Raw genomic sequence first — 17875 nt, 5'->3', positions numbered from 1 at the left:
AAACAAACTGCGATTTTTGCTTTAGCGTTCACAAAGTCGGCTAGGAGGACCGAGAATCTTAAGCCAATATTATTGCAGTTTTGGATAAAACATGCCACTCTACATCATGTACTGGTTTGCCAGGCTTCCATAACTGTGGTCATATTTCATTTACTTAAGACAAGGCTGTATCGATACGAAAGAAGAAAAAGTAAGGCTAATAGCGCTCATTCTTGATACTTGCCAAACACTGATCCAACAAACTTTCTAATGAAATTACATTGAGCATGTTCGTCTTTAATAAATCTTGCTTGATACATAAAAGCTATTTTCTGGTTCTCAATTAAGCTTATGTATGTTTTTTTTAAAAACAACTCCCGCACTGAGGAATTTAATCCTTGTGTCGCGGGGTTTTTGCTCTGAACAAGCATTCCTGGATCACACGAACACTAGTCCTACGCGGGGATTAAACCCGCGACACGTCGCGCTTAGTGGGTTTGGCGTGGTGACCTCAACCTCTCGGCTATCCATGCCAATGCAATATATATCATGGAGCTGATCTGAAACCGTGCCTGGAAGAGGAACTTCGTAATAAAACGTCACATCCCCATCGAGTTTGGGTTTGTTTGATTGGTCTTGACGAGTTCTTTGATGCTATAGCCAAAAAAAGGCGCTGAACAGCTGTAAATTTTTCGTTTTCAATTCTTTTTAATTTTTATCGATACACTGGGCCTACCACCAAGTCTTGAAGATATATAAACTACTGCTTCAGGAATATAATTAGAAAATCATTGATATATACTGAAATGACACAACCTACATTCTCGTAGGTTCATTTACGTAGCTACAGTTCTTACCTGTAGGAAAAGAGCTCGATGTAATCCATGATCGAGGTTTCAACCTGCTGCCTAAATACTTTTTAGTCTCTGTTTCAAAGCTAACAAAAAAGTTAATGATAAGGATCGATTAAACAATGAATAAATCAAACCGTACATACATTAAACGGTACTAAAGTCGGTATCCAATACTGGCAAGGTCTCGTACATCGGAACTGCCCATGAGCTCAGCAATGATTTAATGCTTACCATACAGTACGGTGAAGCAATCAAAGCCTTCCCTTTCCCTTGGTCTGTTAAAGTAAACAGCCTCCCAAATATGTAAATATTTTATTACTGAAACATTAAAACTAAAAGCATCATTGCACATCGTGAAGGGAAATAGAAATACGTATTTTATATCAGGTTATGTATAAAGTTTTAAGTTTGAATGATCCTCAAAGTTTGTTCCAAGTCGGAATTTTCTGAATGTATCTTAAATGATGGATATGGTTTCATACTCGTAGAATATGAAATAGTTAGGTAACACTAGCAATAAGGAAAAATAAAATACTATAACCAAATCAATACACTTTGACTTCTTTGTGTTGTCGGCTACCTCCCGCTGAACCGTCGCTCCTTCATCAGGTGCCAGAAATAAGAGGCGGCAAGTAGAAGTGATTTGCGTCCATTTAACAACTGCTAGTGTTAAAGAATGTCAAGACGCTGCCGAACCGATTACAGGAATTGTTCCGTAATTACGTTCTGCCTAATCCGAAGCTCGTGTAGCTTCAAACGGACAGTATAATTATGTTGATATATTATGTCTTATCAGATGTTGTATTTAAACCTCAAATTATAGGCAGGTTGCCTATAATTATCTTAGGACTGTTCCATATTAGTGTGGTTTTATCGCACCAGATTCCGGGATATCGTCGCGGACAGCGGTTTGCACCGAAACGGCCTCTGGTTCTATCTCTTACGCCGTCAAACGAGAATTACCCAAATAAGTGTAGCCAGCTTCATAAGCTAAAAATGCAAGTTTAGCAAAAAATGCTAATCTCGACTCAATGTAATTATAAAACCGAAAAACCGAACTAAAGATTTAAGACAAGAGTAGACCCAATAAAACTTGTCACTTTGCTTGAAGGATTTTGCACTTGAACTTATAAGCATTGATTTGTTATTCTGGCCTTAGTTCACAAATGGATCTCTAAAAGCCTGCATTTATTATGCACATGTCTTAGTGACGAAAGCTTGCACCTTCTACATTGAGTGGCCAGCACAAATAGAATGTTTAGATTATAAATTTATTCACAATGGAGGTCGAATAGCTACGTTATTTTAGTTCTAATATAATGTAATGTGGATGTTTTTTGTATCTGGGATAGGATTCATTTGAGGATACATGCAGATATTAAGCTAGAGGCTAATTGTTTGGTATGTTGAGGTACCTGGTACCTTAATTGAATTGACCTAGAGACATACTGGACTTCCGAATTGTATGCCTTCTGCATTGGGTTCACAGTTTTTTAATTATTACTTTTCTTTTACGAAAACATATACCTGTAACTCTTTTCCTTTTGATTAGGTTATGAAAATCTTATTGAATTTGTGCAGGGCCTCAGATCTAAAATTGAGTTAAATGGCTATCTCTGAAGTATTGTTTTTATTCTTGTATTCCTTGTCCGTCCTTTAAATTCCCAAAATTCAATTAACCAGCAATTCTCGATATTGAAATTTAGCTATGCCAATCTTGTCTTATTTGTGTTCGTACTGAGTTTAATATCTTAAGTTCAGTTTTGGTGTTAGCTTAACAGGTATTTGTAATATTGAGCTGTTTACTTGCCATCGACGTCTTGATTACAGATTATTATTTTACCTTCAATTTTAGCATTAGCTGACTAAATACTCAAGCTCTGAGGTCTGTGTACGGGATGATATTATATTTTACAATAATGTTTATAGTTGTGTTACTAAGTAGTTACCTCTTCCAATACATCACTACAGGAATATATACTGGAAGCTAGAATGGAATACTGGTAGAAAAAGCCTAAAAGGCGCATGTAAATACTGGAGGTTTGAGCGGTACAGCCTTTCAAGGTATTAATAAACGTGTACAAAACGGATGTCACTTTCAAAGTTGCGACTAAAACAACAAGTCCGTATCGGATTTTATTTTAAATAGAGTAGTGAAATAGAACGTTCTATTGACTACATAGTCCAAACAAAAATGTTTGAAAACCTGCAATCGTTTTCATACGGATTATTTTCAGATTGTGGAAAAAAATGGTCATCGTGTCCCTATTGCTTTGTCGCGATATTCACGAAGGCTAACGGAACTTAAAATATGTTTTTAAACTTAACAGAAATTAATTGAATATTTACTGATGAAAATTGCATGAATGAACCCGAATGAGATTAACGAAACTCTGAGAGTGGCGCAAATGTACCGTGCTAACTGAAAAGTATTTTGTTGTAGCTAAAATATGTGATATATTTTTTATGTCATATAATTATAATGATAAGTACATCATATACCTATACATTTTTTATCTCCACAACATAAAATTAAGCAGTTTAAAACCCTTAGTCAAATCTTTTAAACCCACTAATTTTAAATGGCTCTAAGAAAACTCGCACATCATCATCATAAGCCCATATTCGTCCACTGATGGACATAGGCGTCCCCAATTGCCCGCCGTCAAGATCTATCTTCATACTCGCATATAATTCACGCTTAGTACAAATTCATTTGAAATCGTTCAAACCATTCGTAATCTATGATGCCATAGATAGCAGACAGACAAGTCATACTTATGACACTATACCTTTTGGGTCGGGATTAAGGTATAATTTGGCTTACAAACATTATAAGTTGCAACAAAAATACGACTTCTGGGAGCTGGTGTTTTCTTAGCTTACCTAAAAAATATCAGAGCGTTAAAGAAGCGTGATGGTTTAACGCAAAATCGGCGTCGACCGTGGTGGACAAATAGGCTAACCCAAATTTATTAATCTATCTAGTCATTATCCACTCTACACACATACCGCTCGCTGCGCTTTCCTTCATAAGTCTATATCTACTTTTACATACACAGCCTTCATTAGAATACCATAAACACGTTTATAATTAAACCCATTACTAAACCGCAGTCATAAATTGCATTAATTTGAAAATTAAACTGCTTATCGCTAAAAAAATATATTTAAATCACGGTTTAAGACTATCCTACTAACTTTATAAAGTACGATTGTATTTGTTTGTTGGTCTTATACGCAGAAACCACTAAACGAATTAGACGAAACTTGGTATATGGATAGTTTTTACCCCGATTTTATGTGATCATTGGCGATTTATAACGGGCGGGTCCGCGGCCAACAGCTAGTTAACTGTAAAATTGGATAAAACTGAAAATTTAAAATCATTTTATCCGATGCTTTTTCTGTGGAAAGCTTTTGATTTACGTCACATATTTCGGGCAGATTATACTGATCTGTAGTGCGGCCTGCATTAACGATTCTGTCTATGCATAATAACATTTTTCCCCTTACTACTACTGTGCCATTGAAATGTCGTATTCACTTTGAAGTCTTTTGTTCAATCCGCTTACACGTACAGCAGGTTCCGGTCGGTGCATTCGCGACGTGTTAGAGACGCTGTCTCGAGGCATTAAATCATTAGCAATATAGAGAAATTTATACAATACATATACCTTAGTAAAGCATAGCAAACAAAGCCAAAGCCCAACTCAAATCCTCCTTTGAGGATCGGGATGTTTCATACGTTTACTCTGTAATATGAAACATCCTTAACTACGTTTGAAGAAGACGCAAAATTTCCATAACCAAGAATCAGAAAGTCAATAGCGCAAACTTCCTTAAAAGGGGTTCGGATACTTCATATTACAGATTTTGCAAAACTGAGGAACAAAGACGAAAGGTTGATATTCATATTTCACTTAGCTAGCTAACAGATGGATCAACTTCATCATACTCGTAAGTTAATATTTATTTAAGTAATTTATAAGTAATTATCTGTCGAATAATAATGATGCACACAGCACTTACATCGGATTTAATTGGACGTTAAAAATCGTAAATAGTTCAGTTGCCAATTACCCGAGTTTACTGCGATTTAATATATTATACCTATCACGATTTTTCAACGCTTAAATTCCGGATTCGGAAGCACATGTAAGGTTGCCATTTCCAATTCGACTATTAAGTTATTAACAGCTTATATTATATAGGTATTTAATAACGTAAACATTTTCATAAAAAAATCGATATCGAAAACAAATTGACTGCACTTGAGAAAGCGTACCAATCCACTGTTGTTTTAAGATAAGATTTAATTCAGAAAAATGGATAAACATTCCTACGTATAATATTATGAGTGTGAACGTAAGATGGCTGGTTACGTTTTCACGCAAAATCTTTTAACGACAATCCGAAGTATTAGAAAAACACTATAACCCTTTACAGCGATAATCCTTTCCGCGGATGACTGTTAGTTTACTATAAAGTATAGTATATTACGTATTTCTAACATATATCTTTTTTTTATACAGGAGGGTTATCAGACGGAGAAGCGAGCCGAGGTTCGTCGCGCGGGCGCAGCTCCCGGCGCGACGATCCGCGTCGCCACACGCTCGCCGGCAATCACCTGTATGTCCACCCTCACCACCCCAGCCAGATCAGCATTGATATGGAGGTAAGATTCAAAAGACTCTAAATCTATGTAATCTATACAAAAATGCCCATACCTAACCATAAAAAGTACGTCTGCATACTATACTGCTGCTGGCTTCGACAGCTGGTAAGAAAGATATTCTAAACACAAATGGAATATGCTTAACGTTTAAAATGACCGCCTTTCAAGTAGGTACGGATACTCAACACTACAGATTAAATAGAAACACTATTGTAAGGAGTTCCCAAATCCCTTAGCATAGGTAGTATAGTTGTCTTCGTGTCCATTTCAAATTTTATTGAAGCAAAAAAGAGTAACAGGTTTTGTACACCCTATGCTTTAATTTACGTGCAAATCGTTTTATTCCATCGTGAATTTAAACAGTAAGCTAAATTCAGCAAATAGTTTATACAAGGATTTTAATGAGCTTTAGTATTACTAAAATGAAACAAATTCAAATATAACTAACAGCAACTGACGATGCATACGCGCTCTGTAATTTATTTACTCACTCAAAATTGCGTTCTGGTTCTGTTAGTAATTTAGCTTAAACCCCTGCTTTATTTCGGTTTTTATCTCCTCAAACCAATTTCAGACCTGGTGATAACATATTTCGTCATGGTTTTATAATTACTTTTTGTAATAATTGTTTGAGATGAGATTTACCAAATAGCCTTTAAAGGGTACTACTCTCGATCGACGATGTTTACAATAATCCTTAAAAGATGAAAGTTACTGGAGCAAACTTAATCAATGAATGGAACCAAATGGCAGCTATTCTAAATTGCATAAAAAGAATCACATTAATGAGATCAGACATCTCGACGTAATAGTACACTTTAATTTATCCTGCCAGAACTTTGACTCTTAACAGATAGTACAGTAAAATCTGTTTGTTCGCGAAGTTTTGATCTGCGTGTGTGTTGCCTACACGTCGCTCCGTCATACCCACATGTTTCACAAACACTGAATACTTATTTGAACATGAATTTCGTGGAAACTCAGTAATAAATTAACGCTTTACATCATACCTGGACAAACATTCATTAATTAAGTCACTGTCGATAATGTTCATTATCGTGATTTTTCTTTTTACTATTCAGAATTAAAACTTTAGAAAAAAGAGTAATATTGATTGCTTCTGTAAATATAAGAGATCTTTTTTTAGCTGTGGTATTGGTTGTTTCATTGTTGATTTAACTTCAATGGTAGGGTAGATATTTAAAAGTAAAACAAATGTTAATAGATTATTAAGAGGTATCGCTCTCTTCACGAAATAGCGTTGTAAATTTCTGTAGATGTTTTGAAAGCAATCAATATGACTATTAGAAGTCAAATTGCATTCCAGTGTATCGAAATATTTACAAAAGTATCAAAGCTATAATAAAACTAAAATCTACTAAACTAAAATATACTATACGAAAGAGGACTAAAACAAGGAGACAAGGGTATGTCCGAAATTATTCACATCTATTCTTTAGTCAATGATAAAGGATAAAATTTCGAAAAAACAAGACTCAGCATTTACGCTCATATTTTAGGCACCTCCGATTCGCACACGACCTCATCAGTCTTGCATACAACTACAAGCCATGCTTGTTACACTAAACGCGGGCAAGAAACAAAATTGGCATTTATAAAAGAATATTGATAGACAATGGTTATTGATTATATTTATACAGAAAATACAAATACCTTGAAAAAAAAAGGTTTCAACAGAAAACAGAATGAGCTAGAAGTGGAACAAAGCAGCATAAAATAAGTGGAACAAGCCCGGAGCTTATCGGTCCTTAGCGAGATATTTATAAACATCATGCCAATAAACATCAAAACAAAAGTTATGAAGTCATGAACATGACACATTTTTAAGTATAAGTACATCCAAAAACAAAATCATACCTGCCAACGTAACGTAGAACGCAGCATATTAATTATTACAAAAATACAAAACAAAAAAGTCGTCAGTCAAAAATCTGAAAGAAAACCAAAGCCCAAGTCTCTAAGCTACGCAAAAAACAAAATAGAAGTGAGTATTTAAAATAAACAATGTTTTTCTGACTTATTTTACGTGGAGGCTTTTTACAACTTCAAACAAAGTCATGGGTGAAGAAAAAGATATTTGTAAACGAACAAATGATGAAGGAACTTCGAATTAAGTTAAAGAGAGCGATAATCGAAACTACATGAAGAATTTCGGATCTTACACCAGAACCAATTTTTTTTTCAAATTACGCATTCTATCTCCAATATCTGCAAGATTGGAGACCATTCAAACATGGTACCGAAATATAGCCTAAATAAATGTGAAAAAACTCATTAAACGAATTTTAATGAATAAACATCACAGAGTTGATGTTTACTTGACTATACACTAGCCACGTAATGCACTAATTTATCCTAAATCTCCGGTTTCTCGGAAGGCTAGTGCTTTAATTGTGTAGAGCTTCGCATTTGTTTATTTCTAGACGTCAAAATTCCTACAAGCCTCATTTGTTTTCAGGATTTCTATTATACTTATTTATTTCGTATATACTTAAAAAAAAATGTAACCTCTATACGTCATGATTTTCCTCCTTTAATATTTGATTTTACAATCCGAGAAGTAAAAGCACCAGCGCCTTTTATCGATGAAAAATGTTGTGACGACGTCGCATTTCGTATGCTCTTTGTGTTTTCGTCAATGAGAAATAATAATACTACTAACATACGTATAAGTGCATGCTAAAATTTTGTTCTATGTCTCCGTCGTGTACCATAAATAGATTTTAAGCAATTTGGCGGCATCCTTCATAATAGAATATTTAAGTAACGAACCAACGATAAAATCTAGAATGGCCAACATTCAGTTGGCTAGATGGAAATTACAGGACGCACTTCCCAAAGTAAAAGTGGAAACAAAAGCTACAAGAACATTCCGTTCTCTTCTTCATACAGAAATAAAATATGAATGGGTAATGTATTTTCTAATAATTATTTAATTTTACTGAATTAAAGTAGTAGTTAATTAGTCTTATGTCAAGAATAGTTCGCTGATATTTGCTGGATTTTCTATACTCGTTCACACTTATTTCATCCGACCCTAAGCGCGGCTCTCCTAAGTGGTACTTAAAATAAGCGCTCGACTATTAGGGTTATATTTATTAGAAACACAATCTTGGTATTTGACTTCATATTAAGATTCAAACTGTGCATAATACGTATATATTAAAACTAAGTGCTATCAGTTACATGTTGCGAGTTTATTTACTTTGATCATATTAATGACTTCAACATTTTCATACCGAAACAGAAACAATATTGAGCAAATAAACGGATGCATTACGTTCTTATTGCTCTTGTAAAATTGATACAAGTTAATTCAAGTATGGAACAAGTCAGGCTTATTGATTTCCCCGCTGTTTCCTCAATGCCAAGTCCATTTTGTATAATATACTGACAAGCAATATCATTGCGAGTAATATTCCTGTTCAAGGATTCACTATAATGTGGGTATATTATCTCAGTACGATGTCAGTTCGCCTCAAATTATTATGTCCCTTTATCATCCAAGTTGGTTCTAAAACACAACTTACGGTCTTCCATTTCACAGAAGATTCAAACTGAATTTAATTAAGCATTTTTGTATTTTAAATGCCAGTGATGTTGAAAAAAACTCCGAAGCATCAGAATTAGGATATTCGCCTCTGAGTTTATATACGTAATAGTTATTGATTTCATTCTCGTTTTACTCATGCGTTATTAGGATTCAGTATTTATATTGTTAACAGTTTTTTTCTAATCTAACCTAACCTAACTTATACCTACCTAGCTACCTAGCTTACAGCGAAATACATAATCCGTCAACATAAGTGTAGTTAAACGAGTGAGTGTTGAGTTATCGTTTAATTTAAGGGCAATTCAGCCGTTATCCATAGCGGCAGAAATGCCTTCTTTGTCTATCGCATGTCTTCAAATAAATAATAAACAATTGCCAACTATGCTAAGATCGTAGTGTTTCTAGTTTTTCGTAAATTCGTCTAGGTTTTGTCATCAGCCAGTAACTGTCGAAAGCCAATACAGAAAATCCAAAAACATCTCGGTATATCTCTGTTACGTTATATTTTTTTTGCCGTATACACGGAGTTGCGAACGTTCGTAAACATTGGATAGAAGTTTCAGTGCAATGTCATGAGTCGCTACATGCCTCCAATTTTTTTTCAACTCTTTTACTATTGCATATCGGCCCTCTCTATAATAACATACCTTGTCGTAAACGCATTATTTAAAATCGTCATGACATTCATGAAATATAATACTCTTGCCATAAACAAGGCTTCTAATATCTATTTAAACTACATTTTATGCACCACGCGGAGTTGCCACGTGCAACCGATTCGGCCAATCCATTTTCGAATACAATCCATTATAAGATTTTTTATTCCATACCTTTTCACATGAATAAATCCTCTCTAGTCGTAAGTGATCGAGCAAAATTATATATTCGCCTACTCAGCGATGGATAGCGGATCTGGCTTTAAATAGCGGAGTATGAATATCTAAATTAAACTTACACGCCGTATCAGCTCTCTCTGCTAATTAGTAATATTCAAACAAACCGGGAAAAGCCAGTAAAATAAATTTAATTACCTACTGATAGAACTAATATGTCAGAATCGAAATACGGTGGATTATTAACGTATTTAGTACATTTTGCTACACTAAAAAGAAATTTAAGTCCAAAAATATTGCCCACGTCATAAAGCTTCGTGAGTTAATAACGTCTTAGGTATTTACGAGTATGCAAGCTATTTCAGCCGAGGATGCTTGACAACACGGCGACATGTATTACGAAACTTTATTGCATACAACAAAGATTCTTTTAGCGAAATATTTTGAAGCAAAGCTAATCGTTAGTAAATTATCTAAGACCGTTAGAGATTTCGGTTGAGTGCGCGCAAAATTATATCCAATATACCTCATGGCTACCTTAGCACAGTAGTGAAATGGAATAGTGTTGGAGATGTAATTTGTTTACCGAAGCTGAAATGGCATAAAAGAAAATTCACTTACAGTTTTATATTGCTACAAATTCAATTTAGGCATGGCCTTTAGTGCTTCTGCATACTAGCGATTCTCGTCGCTTCGCGCTGTCTCGAGAGTTGAGTTCAGAGAAAACGAGCGACAACGCAACGCACTCGTCGCGTTGTTGCAGCGTCCGCGCCCTCTGTGCTGGAGACAGCTGGTATGAAGCAGCACATAAGCTGCGAGTTAAGATGTTGTTCTACATTTTTAATATAATTTCACTTCTGATCTCACTTAGTTACGCCTTTGTTTAAGTTCTTATTATTTTCATTTGAACTTTTTTTACTAGCCATACGGTCCAGCGCGCGTGCCTATGAATACTCCCGAGTATGCCACCATCAACAAGGCTCGCGATCAGAAACCCACCAGAATCCTTGATCCGAGAATGAAGAAGGTATTGTTTGACAATGGAATCACTATTATGGGTGTTACTAACGCAATAACTTAACCTAATATTCAAAAGATGGGCTCTACTGAGAGACAAATAGTGGAAAAGGAATATTTTTCACTAACTGCTTTTGCTTAACGCTTCATTCTATTGCTTATTTTAATATAATTTAATATTTGTACTAACCTCATAAGCTTCAGTTCAAAAGACATGAAAAATTGTATGCGAAAGATATGTAGTCTAATGAAAGTAATAACATGCTGGACGTATTGACAAAACCAAAGTCCAAGCAAAGTTATAAACCAATAGAGACGGACTGCGTCATATGGTTAGCTCGAATGTTACATGGCTTGCATTATTAATGAAACTCTAGTGTACACTTGAAAGTATTAACATAGTATACCTGACCTAAAAGCTAATATATTTCTTTAAACAGTTTTTCTTAAACTCTTGTAACATTATTAAACATTCTATTCTTGAAGTTTGAGCTAAAAAATAAACGGAATCAAAGGAAATTTCTAAGATAATTAAGTGAATTAAAGTTTGCTTGCTGTTACAAGGCAAGTGCAGTCAACACAAGACTGCCTTCACTCCATCCTTAAAATACTTAAGAAACGTGGACGAAGAAACGGATAGCTAATTAAAATGTGTTGGATATTATAATTATGTTTCAACGTTACGATTAGTTATGATAAAAACGTCAGTAACAATGTATTTTTCTAGGTCATTTGGCTCAGTACAAATGCCTAAAAAAGTCTTATCCAATAGTAAAGCATTATTATTTTTTCATAGCATACCGTTATTATTTTTACACTAATACCAAGATCGACCCAATTTACAGTGTGACAGCGAACGTGAGCAGGCTGGCTAAATGTGTATGGAAATACAATTAACTGCGTATCGGTTACCCATGGTCAGCTTCTGTTGGTGCATTTAGTTTAAACACGACCTCACTACCCCCAATGCAAGATAAAAGTCAAATAAAAAATAAATTTTATATCACCTGAAAATATTTCTGCTTTTGTGTGATTTAAACTTACCTAAAAGGTGTACTTCTATTTAATTCGTGTAACAATAAATTTATACTTCAATCTTTTAAAAGATCTCTCGTATTTTAGAAAGGCAAGTCGACTGCGATTCAATTAGGGAAGTGCTGTATAAGGTCTGTCTATATTTTTCTTGCTTTGAGACGTGAAATATGAAATATAAACGATTTTGAAGTTGAACCTGAAATGTCAATTAATAAAGTAGACTTCTATAAAAGTCAGGTCAATTACTTAGCCTTTCAAACAAATTCAGTTTTTTTACTCGATATGTGCAGCAAAAATTGATTTTCACTGATATAAAGAAAATGGAAAAAGTAGCCCGTGTCGATTGAGTTTGTACACGGCGTCATACATTTTTATAGCCATGCAATGGTTGGTTGGTAGTTTAAAATTTATTTACAACTGAATTTTCTCTATTGTTAATTAATAATGGATAATCCCAAAATTATTAAATAATTTTACACGAAATTATTTTACTAAACACAATGTTTTAATTACGAAGTACTTTTGGTGCAAAATGATGTACGTTAAATCGTATTAAATTTACTAAATAATTACAATTTATGTCCTCCATTATTGTAGGAGTCTTTTGTCTGTTAATAGGGTTATAATTTTGGACACGTGCCAGGTTAAATAATTGTATAAATATTTCGATGTATTTTGCATTGCGGTGTTCCAAAGCAACTAAACGCTTGGCCTACCAACACCACCCTACCTCCCCACCCGTCGCCCTTGAGCCTTAAACGTTATTGGTGCAAAATTCCTGGAGCTACCTTTATTAAGGAGATTTACATGTGCTAATGTGTGTTTGCTATCGACAAACAGACGGTCAGACAGATAACAAAGAGATTCATGCGGGATTTGTTTTTCTCGAAATCTTAAATGTGACTGTTAGCATTAATGAATTGATTATTTTATTTCTGTTTCTGTGTCTATCTCAGGATTTGTTATAAATATTTTATGGTATTAATTATCTTTAAAAACACACTGCGCAAATAAATCTTCCCTCTTCGAAGCAACGTCTTCAAATTGTCTCTTTGTTACAGCCTCCCTTGCCCCGCTACCCGCCGCCCTCAAACAACTTGCTGTTCGACGATGACCCGGGCATCATGTCCGAGGTCGAGACCGCCTCGACTGGCTTCAGGCGAGGCGGCAAGCAGCGCTCTTCGCTGCCAGTGGTGCGCACGCCTAGCAAGACCTTGGAGAGGCCGCTGGGTATGTATACAATCTTATTTTTATACATTAAACTTCGACAGGAAATTTTACAGTATTTACAAGCAAAGTTTGCAGCTACCGAAGGTAAAGTTTGTTCTATCGGATTGAAAGTGCTCGAACGTAAAGGATCAATATTACCTAAAATTGAGATCGAACAAATCGAATCCCGGTTTATTTAATAACTGCTATACTTCAAAGCACGTTCAATAATGTTAGAGTTTAACAGATTGCGTTACATTTTCCCGATGATAAATAAATATCCCATACCTACTGATATTGGTCGGTCGTGGATCGCCGATACCACGAGACAAGCACGATCACTATTATCTTTACCATCACTCTTTACATAAATATTTATGTAAGGATTAAGTCTTTAATACCATTCACCTTGTTTTGAAACCGCGTTAGTTGTAAGCTCGGATTCGACACTATCTAAGAATATGATGAAAGTTGTCTGATTCAAAATTACTGAGTATGTGAGCTTAAATACTTAGGTTATGTTCCAGCTCTAGGTTTTAGAAATTTGCAAAGCTTTATCATTCAATACTATTCCAACATTCGTGGAAACATCGGGGCTTATCAGATCAAAGCTGATGCAATGTTAATAACTTAAAGCTCCTTAATTTTGCTATCTTGATTCTACGAAAGTGAGGGCTTTTTGCTTCGAAGGATTTCAAACCGTTTGTCTCAAACTATGCACGTTCCGAGCTATACTAAAGGATACCTGGAATATTGAACAAACGACCTCAGATTGATGCTCTTGGATATTTGTCGAAATTCCATCTGGACTGTGTGCAAGGAGACAGAATATGTTCACTATCTACAATTTAGGTTCAATATTTCTGCATATAGATCCAAATTAAGGCATTCGCTTGGAATTTAACTGATTTCTGCTATAGAAATATATTCTCCCTGTATCAATTCACATTTTCATTACTATTATATAGGAAGTCCATACGTTAAAGGAATATACTACAATGTCGACTGAATGAGCTGGATGCAAGCATTTCTATTACATGTAGGTATCTATAACTGCAGCTAGGTACCTTAGAGAACGATTTAGTTACGCGGAGTCCATGTTTGGTGATCGACGATTGTCAGCTATTTTCATAATAATTTCAATTACAAATCATTGTTAAATTGCTTCCCCGAAGACTATTTTGACAATTTTCGTTTGCTCTGTAAATTAGAAGGTGACAAATTTAGGATACTAAATTGATAAAATGTTCGAAATTGCTCAGATTTCAAGGATCAGAAAATATCGAGAGAACTTTAAAAGTGACATTCCCTAATAAGTCCCTAAACTGGTTGAATTCATCGTTTATTATAATCTACTAGATGTTTAGTAAGAAAACAATATACTATAGGAATAATTTGTTACCTACTTTTGTAGCAAATACTATCCAAAATATAATTCATTAGACACAAACATTCGTAGCTTAAAGTATTCGTGTAGGTAGGATATCTTATACGCTTTTCAAAAATATCAGTAAATGTTTTTCTTTTATAGAAAATACAGTGAGTGATACGGAAGAGGACAGTTTAACTGATGTAACCAGTGAGTCATCCTCGGAATCAGGAAGCGACTGTTCATTAGATTTGATTAAACTCAAAAGATTGCTGATGCAAACTCAGTGTAACCGTACCATTCAGTATCGTCCATAATCTTATCGCCGAATAATATAAACGCAACTTAAAATTAAGACGTTTTTATATTACGGCCTTTATTTTAAATTTTCGAGTGATGAAGATAGCTTTTACCAGCGTCTTAAGACTGAGATGCGTTTGTCTATTCGGCAAAATGTCTTATACATGTGTATTCATTCAATGTTTTATTCATATTCAAATATCAATTTTGAGAATTTAGTAAATAAACTATATCGAAATTTGTACTGGTATTAACGTAGAAGTAGTTGACATTTTAGAGAAGCTTTTTGGTAGGATTTATGACGTGTTAACGTCTTATAATGGTGTGTTGTAGTCATCTTCATACTAGTCTTCATGTGAAGGAATTATGTCAGTCAAGACAGTAAGACTTTTTGTAACAGTATTATTAGAGGAATATTAATGTGTTTTATAGGTATGAATTACATAACCAATACACAGATAGGTTATAGGTAACGTACGTTATTATGGAAACAGAATTTAATAACTATGTACCTTCTATTGAAATGTATGAAACCTTTTTGAAATTTACAGTTATACAATTTTGATAATTACTAAATATTATTAACGTAATGTAGTTAGTAAGGGAATGTAACATTTTGTACAACTTATTTTGTATGTATTTACTCCCAAAGTATGCTCTGCTGTTATTACGATTTTGTTGCTTAAAATTGTTAATCTCCTCTGGCAGTCATTAACTGTGATGCTTTTTAATCCTAATAATCTTAATTAAAATATATGTTATTATATTTGGATGCGAAAAATAGTATTAGTGTATTAGTAACGAGATAGTCAAAAGTAAAAATTTATATATATTTGCATACTACTAATAAGCTAATTTCTGTTTGCTTGATTGTAATACTTTTTCTTAGTCAGTATTTATAACATACTGTATTATGCATTGTAATACAAATCAATGTACATCGAGTATCAATTATATTAAATGTGATGTAACTATACAGTTTCAATTCAATAAATAAAATGTCCAATCAATGGTATTTTTTTGTTGACCCACTTATTTTAAATATGTAAATTAACAAATGAATTAAATTTTAACTAAGACGTTAGTACAGTTTCAATGTAACATATAATAGGAAGGCTTCTTTGGTCCTTAGATAAGTCGATACCCTAAGTTATATTTCTTAAAAATACTGTGTTAAACAGTTTTTTGGAAGTCTAATATAATGGTCTAGATGAATATTTTATCAAAAAATTCGCACACTCATGTGATGAAAACCGATATAAAACACGAACGGCCGCCATTGCTCTTCGCTCTCCTGTAGGCGTACAGGTTTGTAGAAAATAGAATTTATTGAATATTTTAATATGATTCTTGTACCTGTACCTTAATAATATCCCAAGTAAATATTTTCAAGGTTGAACGTAATGAAAAGAGCATGTGGGAAGGACTCCATTGAAAGGTTACATTGACTTTGCATTTATAAGTCTTTTATAGATGCGTCGGGTAAAGATAATTAAATCGAGTTTTTGGTATTAACACTATTAGGTAAAATTCACCATCTTGATCAAGGGTTAACGATAAGATACATTTTAATACTTTATCCAACGCACGGTATGGTGGTTAGAAATATTGTCGTGCAATAAGAAATAAGGAAGTTGTTAACGAATTATTTACCAGGCAGCAATTGTATTTATGAAGCGTGTAAACTTTTTCTATTAAAAAGACTACAAACGTATGTCAATTTCAATTTTATTTGATATCCAGATGATAACGCCACTTTTCGTTCTTTATAGGTGCTATTTGATATATTATAATGAGCCTGCACAATCCTGGAAAATTGAACGATACCCCACATGTTCTTCGGCCATCTAGTAGCGGGAAAGGACAAAGATTTAGATCAATTAACACAGATTCACACGCTCCCCAAGTCCGCATGATGTAAGACGGCAAAATAAATCCCAAAAGCTCGGTATTCAGAAATTTGTCTCTTTTTTCGGATGGGAAAGCATCAAATGACTCCTTACGCTTTGGGTTAAGCGGAAGGGGTGTCAGACTTCTACTGACTAAAACCCACGCATGTTCTTTCCTTTGCCCTTCGTATACATGGCCACAATAACCCTTTTGGACAATACCGCTACATATAATGTACCTGTATATACGCATCTATCCAAAAATGTTGATGATTTTGATAATAATAATAAGCCTTTTCAATGGACAAAAAATAATGGCTACAAATTCGGATTTTCATCCTGTGTGATTTGGGTCTGGTATAATTATTATATCAATATATTTTTTTGGCGGATCACAAAAATATTATGGTAATCGCGTTTTTGGAACTGTCTAAAACAAGTCGGAAGGTATATTTTAATTAAAACTTGGAGTGATGGAAACTGATTTAAAACCAATAACGTATGTCATCACATCTCACTAGACTTCTACGTTCGGATTGGCGTTGTTATGAGTAACTGCTTTCGTAAATTAACAATGTTATAGAACTATTAATTACAAATTTATCATTTTATCAATAAGTTATGTTGTATTGAATGTTAACAAAACAAAATAAGGATAAAGTCTTATAAAAAAATAATTTAGGATCTATGAAGGTTTTACTACGGCAGCCAAAATTTCGAGATATGGTAGTACTCCTAGAAAAAGCTGAATTATATATACTATATTAATTTTATCAGATTAAAAATTTATAGGATTTGAATATTTCGTGAAAATCAAAGATTTATTATGATGCTTTTTCCTTATACCTATATTTTGATTATTTACTAAACACCTGGGCCGTTCAGCGCTGTTAAATTCTATGGAACGGCGGCACGAGTAGTTTACTCCGCCGCATCGATCGCGCACAATATTCAAGTTCAGGTTCACATGTAGGCACGTAGAGAAATTTACTGCCAAAATATAAGTCACCTATATGTAGACGAACGGCAACACAATAATGAAATTATAGGTACATTTAGTAACTTAACATTTATGTATTGGTGTGATGATACTGTGATAAAGCGCAATTATAAATAAATATGAACTTTTTATATTTAT

At 34.1% G+C, this 17875-nt stretch overlaps 1 protein-coding gene across 14 annotated transcripts in view; it reads left to right on the top strand.

Moving 5' to 3' along the window:
- The window catches only part of LOC113504335 (coiled-coil domain-containing protein AGAP005037), a 269885-nt gene that overhangs the window by 134453 nt on the left and 117557 nt on the right, over window positions 1-17875 (top strand). For 12 of the 14 annotated variants that reach the window (XR_003401555.1, XR_003401554.1, XM_026886597.1 and 9 more), the window contains 3 exons: window positions 5369-5511; window positions 10841-10945; window positions 13032-13200. Coding sequence is in view for 12 of the 14 variants with exons in the window: in XM_026886597.1 (XP_026742398.1) it covers window positions 5369-5511; window positions 10841-10945; window positions 13032-13200 (417 nt within the window). In the remaining 2 variants the exon portion in view is untranslated. The remainder of the gene's footprint in view (window positions 1-5368; window positions 5512-10840; window positions 10946-13031; window positions 13201-17875) is intronic. The other 2 variants (XM_026886599.1, XM_026886598.1) reach the window with 1 other exon arrangement.

This window comes from Trichoplusia ni, chromosome 21 (genome assembly GCF_003590095.1).
Source record: "Trichoplusia ni isolate ovarian cell line Hi5 chromosome 21, tn1, whole genome shotgun sequence".
NCBI classification, from domain to species: Eukaryota; Metazoa; Arthropoda; class Insecta; order Lepidoptera; family Noctuidae; genus Trichoplusia; species Trichoplusia ni.
Note: the sequence above shows the minus strand (reverse complement) of the source record. Positions and strands in the feature narration are given on the sequence as shown.